This window comes from Symphalangus syndactylus, chromosome 6, assembly GCF_028878055.3.
Source record: "Symphalangus syndactylus isolate Jambi chromosome 6, NHGRI_mSymSyn1-v2.1_pri, whole genome shotgun sequence".
In the NCBI taxonomy this organism is placed as follows: Eukaryota; Metazoa; Chordata; class Mammalia; order Primates; family Hylobatidae; genus Symphalangus; species Symphalangus syndactylus.
This window is the reverse complement of record NC_072428.2, coordinates 8,938,928-8,953,331: the sequence shown is the minus strand read 5'-3', so window position 1 is coordinate 8,953,331 and position 14,404 is coordinate 8,938,928. Positions and strand designations below refer to the sequence as shown.

Below are 14,404 nucleotides of genomic sequence, written 5' to 3'. Positions count from 1 at the left end.
CATCACCTAAGTATTAGGCCCAGGATCCATTAGCTATTCTTCCTGATGTTCTCCCTCCCTACCGTCCCCTCCATATATGCTCTTAATCTATAATCTCACAAGGATTACAATGCTTATTCATTCTTAATTCAAAAATATTTACAGAGCACCTCATAAGGCCAAGCTTGGGGGAATAAAGCAGTGAACCAAGACAAAAGTATCTGTGCTAGCAGGGCTGACATTTTGCTCCTACGTGCTTGTAGGCCTATATCAGGTTTTAGATTTTACAAGTTTTCCCTCGAGCAGTACTTACAGCATCTCCAAGCCTCATTAACAGCTGCTGTAAGATCAAAAGATGTCTGCAGATCAGGAAACGAGTACTGGCGATTTTATGCACCCCTCTGCACACAATATACCCTGCTGTGTTACTACCGTAGAGCTGGGAAAGATTCATTCGAATATTCAAAGGTTGAGCTGTAAAAGGAAGAAAAATGGAGTTGAATGCACCATTGTTTTAATCAAAGAGGCACATCTGTTGTTCTGCCATTTACCTGGATTGAACCCCTTTTCCATTTCCACTTCTGTTTCATAATCCATTTCCCGTATAAGTAGTCCAATTGCATGGATTGGGTTCCTAATCTCTTGCAGTTTACTACAAATATCCTCCATTACATTTTCTCTATAAGGACAATTACAAAACTCTTATTACTACCGAGAATACGTAAGACAAGTTCTATACGTCCTGTAAGCTAAATACATTATGAAACAAGAGAACCAGATAAAGGAATGAAGATAATCACTCTGGCATATAAGATACAGTCCCTCTACATAGCAAATTTCCTCTCAGTTTTTCATAAACGACACACAAAACAAATGTGAGAAGAACTGTTTTGCTTTTTAGAATTTTTAGCTCAGTTAATTGTTAAAGCGTATTTTACAAGTCTATTTCTAGACTTGAAGTCGTGTTAAATTTTCTGTTAAAAGTAGAAATACGTATTTAGAATCATGGCACATCAGTCTGACTTTAAGCTACTACTTTGTACGCTCTGGAACATACATTAAAATCCCAACTTTGGCGCTAAAAATGCTGAATTTCCATTAGGAAATGCACTTTACCCTAATTCTCCTTACACATCAATAGTGATCAAATCTTCCAGAATCTGCTCTGCAGCCTTTTCCGGAGACTGTAGGTTATAACAACTCATTTCCATTATAACTGACATATCCATAGTTACTGACTTTCCAATCAGCCGAAGGCATTTTATAAGACATATGACATCCCGAGCGATATCCACATCTACAAATAAGAGAAAGTTAACATTTATGTCTTAAGTCAATGACAATCTATTGATTGCTATTACATTAAAATGTTAATAATTAAATGACAAGAAATCCACCTGAGGTCTCAGAGATGCTTGGTCTCTTAAGTGTTCATTAAAATATTTGTGGTGTGGTAAAGTGACCAAGACAGGTGTGGCAATCAATATTTTTTGTATCCATGTGAAACGAAGCATAGGGTTTATATAGGAAGGGGATTAAATATGGACATAACAATTACTATTACCATCAGATATGGTTGTCTCATCTTCTGTCAAAAGGTTCTCATGAGGCAGGAGATACAAATGATCCACTAAGGAGGAGGGAATAAGGAAAGACAGGTACCCCTGGAAATACAAATTTTCCAGTTACATTTTTTTCAGTAAAATTTTAAAGGTATAAAATAATTGAGATGTGCATCTTATCATGAGGACACACGAGACAAACCCAAGTTGCAATACACTCTATAAAATAACAGGTGTAGTCTTGGCTGGGCACAGTGGCTCACATCTGTGATCCCAGCAGTTTGGGAGGCTGAGGTGGGAGGATCACTTGAGCCAAGGAGTTCAAGACCAGCCTGGACATCATGATGAAACCCCATCTCTAAAAAAAAAACCAAAAAATTAGCCAAGTGTGGTGGCACGCAGCTTTAGTTCTAGCTACTAGTGAGGCTGGGGTGGGAAGATCACCTGAGCCTGGGAGGTTGAAGCTGCAGTGAGCCTTAAGAGTGCCACTGGGCCAGGTGCAGTAGCTCACGCCTGTAATCCCAGCACTTTGGGAGGCCAAGGCGGGCAGATCATGAGGTCAGGAGATCGAGACCATCCTGGCTAACACGGTGAAACCCCGTCTCTACTAAAAATACAAAAAATTAGCCAGGCATGGTGGCCGGCGCCTGTAGTCCCAGCTACTCGAGAGGCTGAGGCAGGAGAATGGCGTAAACCTGGGAGGCAGAGGTTGCAGTTAGCTGAGATCACGCCACTGCACTCCAGCCTGGGCGACAGAGCGAGACTCTGTCTCAAAAAAAAAAAAGAGTGCCACTGTACTCTAGCCTGGGTGACACAGCAACACCCTGCCTCAAAAAAAAAAAACAAAAAAAAAAGCGTAGTCTTCAAATAACGTCATTCTCATGAAAGACAAAGAAACGCTGATAACAGTTTGAGGTTAAGCTAAAGAGACACAATAACTAAATATATATATTGGATTGGATCCTGGACTTTGGGAGGCCAAGGTGGGTGGATCACCTGAGCCCAGGAATTTGAGACCAGCCTGGTCACAACATGGCGAAACTCCGTCTCTACTAAAAATACAAAACTAGCCAGGTGTAGTGGCGCGTGCCTGTAATCCCAGCTACTCTGGAGGATAGGCAGGAGAATCTCTTGAACTCAGGAGGCAGAGGTTGCAGTGAGTTGATATTGCACCACTGGACTCTAGCCTGGGCGACAGAGCAAGACTCCGTCTCAAAAAAAAAAAAAAGGTTGGATCCTGGATCAGGAAAAAAAATTATGGGCACAATTGGCAAAATCTGAATATAAATAATATATATATTATATTTGGCAAAATTTGAATATAAACTGTATATTATGTCAATATCAAATAACCTGATTTTTAAATTGGGCTGTGGTTATTTAATGTCTGTGTTCTTAGATACATACTGAAATATTTAAGGATATTTAAGGATAAAGGAGCATGATATCTACAACTAACTTTTCAGTAGTTCAGGAAAAACTGTTTAGAGAAAGAAGAAAAGCAAATGGAAGTTAACAAATGATGAATCCAAATGAAGGGTATACAGGAATTCTTTGTGCTATTCTTGTAACTCTTACCTTAAGTTGGAAATTACTTCAGTGTAAAAAGTAAATAGGCCGGGTGTGGTGGCTCATGCCTGTAATCCCAACACTTTGGGAGGCTGAGGCAGGTGAATCACCAAAGGTCAGGAGTTCAAGACCCGCCTGACCAGTATGATGAAACCTCGTCTCTACTAAAAATACAAAAATTAGCCAGGCGTGATGGTGTACACGTGTAGTCCCAGCTACTCAGGAGGCTGAGACAGGAGAATTGCTTGACCCCAGAGGCGGAGGTTGCAGTGAGCTGAGATCACACCACTGCACCACAGCATGGGCGCCAGAGCAAGACTCCAACTCAAAAAAAGAAAAAAAAAAAAGTAAATAAATACAATAAAATACAAAAAAAGTATAGATAATAACACAAAACTATTTAAATGGATGAATCACAATATTAGGGGATAAAATACAAATGCAAAGTCCTAAATGCTAACCGTAACATTCAGCAGACCAACATTCGGCGAGAACCACTGAACTTTTTGTTTTCTGAAGGCATTTTGTGATAACAGCCACTGAACTGTCTCAGGAAGGTCTTCTCTATGCTTTAGCTCACTTACTTTTTTCAGCAGGCACACCATGTTTGTGTGTGGATTCAAATGTAGGGCAAGAGGATGAGAGAGGGCTTCTTGATACTGAAGACAACAGGCATAGAACTTGCACCAGAATTCTTGTTGTAAATTTCGAAACTCCTCCTGGGAGAATTCATACTCTGTTACACTTCCTTGAAGCTGGCAAAGAAGAAATGAAAGAAATTAAACTTTTGATGCCATTCAGGATCTTTGTCCACAAAAAATATAATTGTCCAATATCATTATACTAAGCTACAGCCAAATGAATATTCCTTACGTATTAAAGGCCATAGACTATGCAAATGTGTATCTGATTCTCTAGTTAAAAGGTTTAAACATTTACATGTTCCAACAAACAAGGTCAAGTGAAGAATTCCAATAATTCCTCAGTCATTACCAATCTGCCCTATATCAAGATGGAAGGAATTCTTATTCTTTCTCTACCCAAGCCTCACCTCATTTTCAACAGCTAAAGTAACTTCTTTCTTCAGTTCACTCCAGGAAAGATCCAAATTCCTCTCAGTTCCTCGACAGAAAATCTAACATTAAAAGACATTTTAGACTTCTATATAATAGCCAAAACTGAATGAAAAATATTTCAGTTTAGAAGATGTAGAGGCAATGTAAAACTATATAATAGAGATTTGGCATACCTGGAACACACATCACCTGAGAGAAAGTTAAGAAACTGGGTGTATTTAGTCTGGAGAAAGATGACCTGGAAAGATTCTTAAAATACCTGAAGGGTTGATTTATAGAAGAGAGGCTTCCTTTTCAATGACACAGTTTGGGAATAATAACTCCCACAAGAGGTAGTGAGCAAGTGGTCAGTGGAGGTAGAGACAACTAAAGGCTGAATAACGATCACAAAAGCCTCAGGAGGCATTTCTGTTTTATGCGGGAGGTCAGACAAAAAGATTCTAATATAATTTTCAATTATATGAGTTATTGTATTTTAAATCCATCCATGAAGCTAAGTAGTAATTTAAAGAAGCCTATGAAAGCTGGGTGCGGTGGCTCATGCCTGTAATCCCAGCACTTTGGGAGACTGAGGCGGTGGATCATTTGAGGCCAGGAGTTCGAGACAAGCCTGGCCAATATGGCAAAACCCTGTCTCTACTAAAAACTACAAAAATTAGCAGGGTGTGGTGGCATGCATCTGTAGTCCCAGCTACTCGGGAGGCTGAAGCAGGAGAATCACTTGAACCCAGGAGGCGGAGGTTGCCGTAAGCCAAGATTGTGCCACTGCACTCCAGCCTGGGCAACAGAGGGAGACTCTGCCTCAAAGGAAAAAAAAAAAAGTCTTTTTTTGTAACTTTTTTGTTGTTAACAGAGATGGGAATCTTGCCATGTTACCCAGGCTGGTCTTGAACTCCTGAGCTCAAGCAATCCACCCCCTTGGCCTCCCAAAGTGCTGAGATTACAGGTGTGACCCACTGCACCCAGCCAGAAGCCTTTGAAACCTTAAAAAATCCTTTCAGCTTTTTTTTTTTTTTTTAAAGATAGGGTCTCACTGTGTTTCCCAGGCTGAATGCAGTGGCGTGATCAAGGCTCACCACACCCTCTACCTCCTGGGCTAAAGCAGTCCTCCAACCTAGGGCTCCTGAGTAGCTGGGACCACAGGTGCATGCCACCACATCTGGCTATTTTTCTATTTTATTTTATTTTTTTTAGAGATGGGGTCTCCCTCTGTTGCCCAGGCTGCTCTTAAACTCCTGGGCTCAAGCGATCTTCCTGCTTCAGCCTCCCAAAATTTTGGGATTACAGGTGTGAGTCACCACCATTGGCCAAAGAATCCTTTTGTAAAGCACTGGGCTTCTCTTATACAATGAATTTGAAGCTAAAAACTTTTATTTTTTTTTGAGACGGAGTCTCACTCTGTCGCCAGGTTGGAGTGCAGTGGCGTAACCTCGGCTCACTGCAACCTCTGCCTCCCAGGTTCAAGAGAGTCTCCTGCCTCAGCCTCCCAAGTAGCTGGGATTACAGGCATGCGCCACCACGCCCGGCCTAGAGTTTTCTTGAACCTGAACCAAGTCAGACCTTCACTGTCCTAATAAAAAGGTTAAAACAGTATAACCAAAACTAAACAAAAAACCACTTTAAGTTTCTCTCAAGTACAGAGATTCTATGCAGTGCAGTATGGTATCTTTTTACAGTACTGTAGGTAGAAGTTTCTCTAACTCTGGCATGTGTCACTGATTACTGGGAAAGTGGTCCCTCCCCCCGCACCTCTCCACAAGGAATACTGTATTTAATGGAAAGAACATTAAAAAAATTATAAAAGTATTTACAAACACACATATGTATGAATACAGAAGTACATTCAGTGTTTAATATATGCAAAAACTTAACAGTAATTAATTATATAATACAGTAATAAAATAAGAAATAGTCTTAAACAAACAGTAAATTTTTTTTGCTGACCTGTAAAGCCTTACATAAAGCTTCGTTTGTGAATTGTCCTGGTGTAAAAAGACTTTGCAGATACATCTCCTGTTAGAACATTAAAACCCAAAGTTACTATTGTCCTAAACAAAATTTGGAATTCAACACATAACACCAAAGTTTGAGTTTCTACTATATGAACATTGCCATTTTGCCCGTCTATATGTGGGCAATAACAGCAGCGCGGTTACGTTTTCACACTGAAAGTGAAGACTGCAATGTCTTTGAGTCAACTAGAGGTACTATACTTAAAATGGTGTGCTCCCCATAGAGAGCTTCACTGGGTTCTGGCAGAAAACAAGCTTTGTCAAATGCCAATCTTAAATGAAGAAGCCAATCTAATTGGTGATATACATTGGTAAGCGAACAAGTAAACGAAGCTGGTTTCTACACCATCTATGGTATTCATAAAATGAATACCAACAGTATTCATTTTATGACTTACATGTAAAAGAAATGGAACCAGTAATAATAGGTATTATATGCAAACAACAAACAGCAATAAACTCTCACAAGTAGGGAAATGAAGTAGAGAGAACATGGAAAAATCTCGTATTGCCTAATGATTTTGACCAACTCTCCTAAACCAGATTTGCCCCCAAGTAGTAAATCTGACTAACAGTCATTCAAGTTTCCTTCCTTCTACTGAGCTTTTGGTAGATGATAAAATAACCAAAATGAAGGAGAAAAACAACAGTTTTAGTAATCAGCATATGATTTTGGCTTTTAGACAAATGCCAAGTGCCAGTAGTTAACTGGAACAATAAATAACTACCACCAATAACTCTTGGGATTAAGAGTGCAGTAATATTCAATTTAAGATTTTTGAAGCATGTTTTCTACTCCTGCAAATAGTCATTGTTTCAGATCCCAAGCCCATAATCTTTAATGTCATTTTAACACTAAGGCATCAACTGAAAGCTTTTTTATTTATCCTGAGGGTGTCCCTTAAAAATGTGGAGATTTGGCTGGGCATGGTGGCTCATGCCTGTAATCCCAGCACTTTGGGAGGCCGAGGTGGGCGGATCACCTGAGGTCAGGAGCTCGAGACCTGCCTGACCAACATGGTGAAATCCCATCTCTACAAAAGTACAAAAATTAGCTGGGTGTGGTGGTGCATGACTGTAGTCCCAGCTACTCGGGAGGCTGAGGCAGGATAATTGCTTGAACCTGGGAGGCGGAGGTTGCAGTGAGCCAAGATCACGCCACTGCACCCCAGCCTGGGCCACAGAGCAAGACTCTGTCTCAAAAAAAAAAAAAAAAGATCGAAGTAAATCATTCTCTTATATAACATTTGAGCATTTACTTACTCTGGGGTCTTGATCATCTCTGATGACAATCTCTTCCTCTGGCAGAGGCTGCATAAAAACTGGATTCCACTGACCTGCAACATTACTAGAGACAGAAAGTCCACCAGTTGATATAGAAATGATCACTACAAATGAAATGTATGCTGTTGGCAGTACCTGGGCAGGGAGGACCCCATCACAGAGCCCTGCAGTGACTGCTTCATCAATTCTATTAAAAACATCTTTTTTTAAATAAGAAAGAGAAACATTTTTAGCAGAGCCTAGTTTTTATACAAGTTTTCTTACCAAGTTTTAATAAGTACCTTCCTAAAATTGAAACTCATTGTTTCAGATCCCAAGCCCATAATCTTTAATGTCATTTTAACACTAAGGCATCAAATACAAAGAAGAGCTAACTTTTATTTTGCATTTACTATTTGCTAGATATTATGCTAGATGCAGTTTTAGACATTCATGGATGCCTTATAATTCTCTGAAGGATACAGTACTCCCATTTCACAGATGTACAGAGTGAGGCTGAGGGTATATCACAGCTAGTAAGTTGCACAACTAAGATCCCAACCCTGCTCCAACTCTGCAGCCTGTGCTTTCTGACTACTTTGCTCAAATGCCATCTATAAGGAGTACTTTTTTTATCTTCTGAGGTATGGCTTGAGGTCAACCTGGCAGGCAATCATTCCCAGAATTCTACCTTAGGATCTAGGGTTATCAGGGACCCAGAGGGTTCAATTAGTTCAGTGGTCTTCAAGCTCTGTCCCAAGGGAGCCTCTACAGATGTTTCAGGGGTTAGACAAGTGTTTGCTTCAAAATGGTTTGTTTTTTATTTTTGGCCAAATTTAGCAGTGGAGGGCTGTACACCAACTTTAGTGACACTAATGTTAAGTTCTGACAATCCATTATTATGGGACCAGCCAAGAATTGTTTTGTAAAATGTATTTTTAACTACCTAAAGCTTGCAAACTAATATCATGTACCTTAATATTAGATAGCAAATATATCTAACATTAGATATAATCAACACTAAATTGTGTTATAATTTTATTCTCATAAAATACTACACATTCATAGCTCACTGAAGCCTGAACTCCGAGGCTCAAGCAATCCTCCTGCTTCAGTCTAAGGTGCATCGTGCCACCACACCTGGCTAGTTTATTTATTTTTATTTATTTATTTATTTATTTTTGAGATGGAGTCTCGCTTTGCCGCCTAGCCTGGAGTGAATGGCATGATCTTGGCTCACTGCGACCTCTGTCTCCCGGGTTCAAGAGATTCTCCTGCCTCAGCCTCCTGAGTAGCTGGGATTAGAGGCACACGCTACCATGCCCAGCTAATTTTTGTATTTTTAGTAGAGATGGGGTTTGACCATGTTGGCCAGGCTGGTCTCAAACTTCCAACCTCGTGATCTGCCCGCTTCAGCCTCCCAAAGTACTGGGATTACAGGCATGAGCCACCGTGCCCGGCCGCTAGTTTATTTTTTAGAGACAAGGTCTTGCTATGTTGCCCGGACAGGTCTTGAACCATGGTCTCAGGCAATCCTCCCACGTTAGCCTCACAAAGTGCTTGGATTACAGGTATGAGCCACTGTGCCCGGCCCTGTTTTAAAATAAATTTGAGAAGCACTGCACTTGTCCAATCTATTTCTCATCTCATGAGAAAATTGAAAACACAAAGGCTATAGTGTCCTAAGGAAGTTGCAGGAATCAGGAACAGTCTTAGCTTAGAAACAAAGAAAACTCCCAGATTAGAGGTATTTTGGATATGTGCTATCTCTCCCAAGAAATATGACATTTTATCTTAGTCCAACCCCCAAAATTCTCATTTTGTCCTAAAACAAAAATGTAAAAAATAACACAAAATGCACAAGAGGTATTTCAGGAAGACAATAACAAGATGAAAACCCAGGGCTGAATTATTCGAATGAAAACCCTTGACTTGGTTCTACAGAAAAAGCTCTCGTCTTTTTTTTTTTTTTGAGATAGAGTCTTACTCTGTTGCCCAGGCTGGAGTGCAGTGGAGCAATGTTGGCTCACTGCAATCTCCGCCTCCTGGGTTCAAGCGATTCTCATGCTACACCTTGCCTCCCGAGTAGCTGGGATTACAGGCACCTGCCACCAGGCCCAGCTAATTTTTTGTGTTTTTGGTAGAGACGGGGTTTCACCATGCTGCCCAGCCTGGCCTCGAACTCCTGAGCTTAAGTGATTTGCCTGCCTCGGCCTCTCAAAGTGTTAGGATTACAGGCATGAGACACGGCGCCCGGCCTCTCTTGTCTTCTTAGCATGAAATTGCTTGGGGTGAGGTAGGATGATAGAATTAAGTGACCCATACTGTTCAAAGTTGATGTATTTCACTACTGTTTGGTTCTCAGCATCATGCCACAGGGCCCAGATATCCGTGGAAGTTAAGGCAAAGTCAATCAGTGTCTCCTAGGAGGAAATGTGGGAAAAAAAGGGATAAAATAAGAAAGAAAGTAGTAGTTCATGGTGACTTACTTTCTCGTCAGTAGGAGAGGTAAATATATGAAAACAAAACATGGTACCACAAGAATTTGGTGAAGTCTAAATGAAATTTTGTTCCATACATCATGAAATAATTCCATTTTAAGACTACAATCCCATTATACCATAACAGAGTTAGCCAATACTTCTTTTTCTCGTACTTATGTGATATGCAAAGGGTGAATCAACCTACCTGAGAAGTGAACAGTGAAGAAATGTGATCTAGACTATAGCGGTTACCCTCAGTGCTCACCAACTGGAAAATGCAGAACTGTTAAAACACAAGATGATCATGTATTACCTGAAATAATCAACATGTTACTTTTCGAAGCAAGGGCTATTACCATTCAGAAACCTTTAAAAAAAACTTTTTTTTTTTTTGAAACAGTCTTGCTCTGTCGCCCAGGCTGGAGTGCAATGGCACGATCTCGGCTCACTGCAACGTCCGCCTCCTAAGTTCAAGCTATTCTCCTGCTTCAGCCTCCCGAGTAGCTGGGATTACAGGTGCGCACCACCATGCCCGGCTAATTTTTGTATTTTTAGTAGAGACAGGGTTTCACCATGTTGGCCAGGCTGGTCTCGAACTCCTGACTTCATGATGTGCCTGCCTCAGCCTCCCAAAGAACTGGGATTACAGGCGTGAGCCACTGCACCTGGCCAATAATTTTTTTCTTTTCTTTTTTTTTTTATACTTTAAGTTCTAGGGTACATGTGCACAACGTGCAGGTTTGTTACATTCGTATACATGTGCCATGTTGGTGTGCTGCACCCATTAATTCATTTACGTTAGGTATATCTCCTAATGCTATCCCTCCCCACTCCCCCCACCCCACGACAGGTCCCAGTGTGTGATGTTCCCCACCCTGTGTCCAAGTGTTCTCATTGTTCAATTCCCACCTATGAGTGAGAATATGTGGTGTTTGGTTTTCTGTCCTTGCGACAGTTTTCTCAGAATGGTGGTTTCCAGCTTCATCTGTGTCCCTACAAAGGACATGAACTCATCCTTTTTTTATGGCTGCATAGTATTCCATGGTGTATATGTGCCACATTTTCTTAATCCAGTCTATTACTGATGGACATTTGGGTTGGTTCCAAGTCTTTGCTATTGTGAATAGTGCTGCAATAAATATACGTGTGCATGTGTCTTTATAGTAGCATGATTTATAATCCCTTGGGTATATACCCAGCAATGGGATGGCTGGGTCAAATGGTATTTACTGCAGAAATGATCCCTGAAAGTACAGTCTTCAAAAATTTTTTTCTTTTTCACCCACACAGGCCTGGTAGAACCACTTTATTTTAATGTAGTAAAATACACATAACGTCAAATTTACCATCTTAACTATTTTTAGCAGTGTTAAGTATATTCACACTGTTGTACAACCAATCTATAGAACTCTTTTCATCTTCACCTTGCATAACTGAAACTCTATACTCAATAAACAATTTCCGGCCAGGCACGGTGGCTCACGCTTGTAATCCCAGCACTTTGGGAGGCCGAGGCAGGCAGATCACGAGGTCAGGAGATCGAGACCATGGTGAAACCCCGTCTCTACTAAAAATACAAAAAATTAGCCGGGCGTGGTGGCGGGCGCCTGTAGTCCCAGCTACTCGGAGAGGCTGAGGCAGGAGAATGGCGTGAACCCGGGAGGCGGAGCTTGCAGTGAGCCAAGATTGCGCCACTGCACTCCAGCCTGGGTGACAGAGCGAGACTCTGTCTCAAAAAAAAAAAAAACAATTTCCCATTTCCCTTCAACTCCTAGCCCCTGGTAACCACCACTTTACTTTCTGTCTCTATAAATTTGACTACTCTAGGTACTCCATGTAAGTGGAAGGGTCATATATTATTTGTGTTTTTGTGACTGGTTTATGTCGTTTAGCATAATGTCTTCAAGGCTCGCCCATGTAGTAGCATGTGTCAGCATTTCCTTCCTTTTTTTTTGATAAGGAGCCTTGCTCTATCGCCCAGGCTGGAGTGCAGTGGCGCGATCTCGGCTCACTGCAAGCTCTGCCTCCCAGGTTCCTGCCATTCTCCTGCCTCAGCCTACCGAGTAGCTGGGACTACAGGCACCCGTCACTACGCCTGGCTAATTTTTTTGTATTTTTAGTAGAGTCGGGGTTTCACCGTGTTAGCCAGGATGGTCTTGATGTCCTGACCTCGTGATCCACCCACCTTGGCCTCCCAAAGTGCTGGGATTACAGGCGTGAGCCACTGCTCCTGGCCTTCCTTCCTTTTAAAAACTGAAATATTCAACTGTACGTACATGCAACATGTTGTTTACCTATTTGTTGTGGATGGACACTTGGGCTGCTTTAACTTATTGCCTATTGTGAGTAATGCTACTATGTATATGGTTGTACAAATATACCTTTGAGACCCTGCTTTTGATTCTTTTGGGTATATATATACACATAGAAGCGGAATTTCTGGAATATATGGTAATTCTATGTTTAATTTTTTGAGGAACCACTATACTGTTTTTCATAATGGCTGCAGTATTTTACATTCCCACTAGCAATGTACAAGAGTTCTGATTTCTCAACAAGAGTTCTAATTTCTCCATATCCTCGCCAAGACATTTATTTATTTTATTTATTTATTCATTCATTCAATTGTAGATATCCTAATAGGTGTGAGGTGATTATCTCACCTATTTACTTCTGTAAATAACATCACCATTGTAGCACCTTACACTGGCCTTTTAAAATATGTTTTCGGTTTTTCACATTTCTGGCTCTAGTCAGATGAGCAACTCTTCTGTGGCCCCGACCCAGAAGCAGACTCAGAGCATAGGATGGTTTTCCACACTCCTACAATTGCATCTCCAACCAGTCAGCAGCACTCATAGCCTTGCCCCGCCTGCCAAACTATCTTTGAAAAACCCTAGCCTCTAAATTTTCAGGGGGGCTGATTTGAGTAACAGTAAATCTCCAGTCTCCCGTTTAGCTGGCTCTATGTGTATTAAACTCTCTCTATTCCAATTCCTGTCTTGATAAATCAGCTCTATGTATCGGGCACTTACAGAATGAAGTGCTGACAACACATGCTACATGGATGAACCTTAAAAATATTAAGCTAAGTGAAAGAAGCCAGTCACAGAAAACCACTTATATGATTCCACTGATATAATATGACCAGAATAAGTAACTTCATAAAGACAGAAAATAGATTAGCAGTTGTGTAGAGCTGGGAAGAGGTAGGGGAAGGGAAGAATGATAGCTAAAGGGTATGGGGTTTCTTTTTGAGGTGATGGAAATGTTCTAAAGTTGACTATAGTAATGGTTGCTCGTATCTGTGGATATACTAAAACTCATTGAATTGTATACTTTAAATGGGTGAGTGAATTACATCTCAAGAAAGCTGTTTAAATAAATGAATAGGCTGGGCGTGGTGGCTCATGCCTGTAATCCCAGCACTTTGGGAGGCTGAGGCGGGTGAATCACCTGAGGTCAGGAGTTCGAGACCAGACTTGCCAACATGGTGAAACCCCATCTCTATTAAAAATACAAAAAATTAGCCGGGCATGGTGGCAGGTACCTGTAATCCCAGCTACTCTGGAGGCTGACACGGGAGAATTGCTTGAACCCAGGAGGCAGAGGTTGCAGTGAGTTGAGGTCACACCACTGCACTCCAGCCTGGGTGACAAGAGCGCCAAACTCCATCACAAAAGAAAAAAAAAAAGAATAAAGTGAACCTGTCATTTCAGGGAAAACAAATGACAGTATTTGTTGCCAATGATACATTTCAAGTTTTAAAGTGAAAACTATAATTTCAGAAAACTTTGTATCCACTAACATGAACTCCAGAGCTTCTCAAGGCTCTTCTGAGAGATCATCAATGATAATATCATCAATGATAATAATTGTGCAGAAAGGGTTAACATAGCAAGCCTGAGGCTGCTGTCCTTAGAAAGGCTTGCTTGTACTCTGCGAGGCTGAGGAGGGCAGATCACAAGGTCAGGAGTTCGAGACCAGCCTGGCCAATATGGTGAAACCCCGTCCCTACTAAAAATACAAAATTAGCTGGGTGAGGTGGCGGGCACCTGTAGTCCCAGCGACTCAGGAGGCTGAGTCAGGAGAATTGCTTGAACCTGGGAGGCGGAGGTTGCAGTGAGCTGAGATCACACCACTGCACTCCAGCCTGGGCGACAGAGCAAGACTCCGTCTCAAAAAGAAAAAGAAAAAAGAAAGGCTTGCTTGCAACATTGGCAGTGGTCCCATGGTTCCCTAACTGGTAAGGATGGTTTACTGTGCCTAGACTGTTTGCACAAACAATGCAGTTTATGCAGAATATTTGTTTTCCTTCCAGGAGCCTGGAAATTTGGTTCATGCTAGGCAGAGAGTCCCTATATGACCAGTCCCCAATAAAAATCTTGGGCACTGTGCCTCTAGCAAGCTTTCCTGGGAAACATCATTTTACACACGTCATCACAATTCAGTGCTGGAAG

At 41.3% G+C, this 14,404-nt stretch overlaps 1 protein-coding gene across 1 annotated transcript in view; it reads right to left on the bottom strand.

The window, feature by feature from the left end:
- Window positions 1-14,404, bottom strand: part of NUP160 (nucleoporin 160) — a 67,702-nt gene that overhangs the window by 35,186 nt on the left and 18,112 nt on the right. The window contains exons 8-17 of the mRNA XM_055281536.2: window positions 10,150-10,227; window positions 9,787-9,884; window positions 7,462-7,546; window positions 6,131-6,199; window positions 4,162-4,245; window positions 3,695-3,865; window positions 1,544-1,643; window positions 1,111-1,276; window positions 531-658; window positions 293-453 (exon numbers count right to left, since the gene is read on the bottom strand). Coding sequence (XP_055137511.1) covers window positions 293-453; window positions 531-658; window positions 1,111-1,276; window positions 1,544-1,643; window positions 3,695-3,865; window positions 4,162-4,245; window positions 6,131-6,199; window positions 7,462-7,546; window positions 9,787-9,884; window positions 10,150-10,227 — 1,140 coding nt within the window. The remainder of the gene's footprint in view (window positions 1-292; window positions 454-530; window positions 659-1,110; window positions 1,277-1,543; window positions 1,644-3,694; window positions 3,866-4,161; window positions 4,246-6,130; window positions 6,200-7,461; window positions 7,547-9,786; window positions 9,885-10,149; window positions 10,228-14,404) is intronic.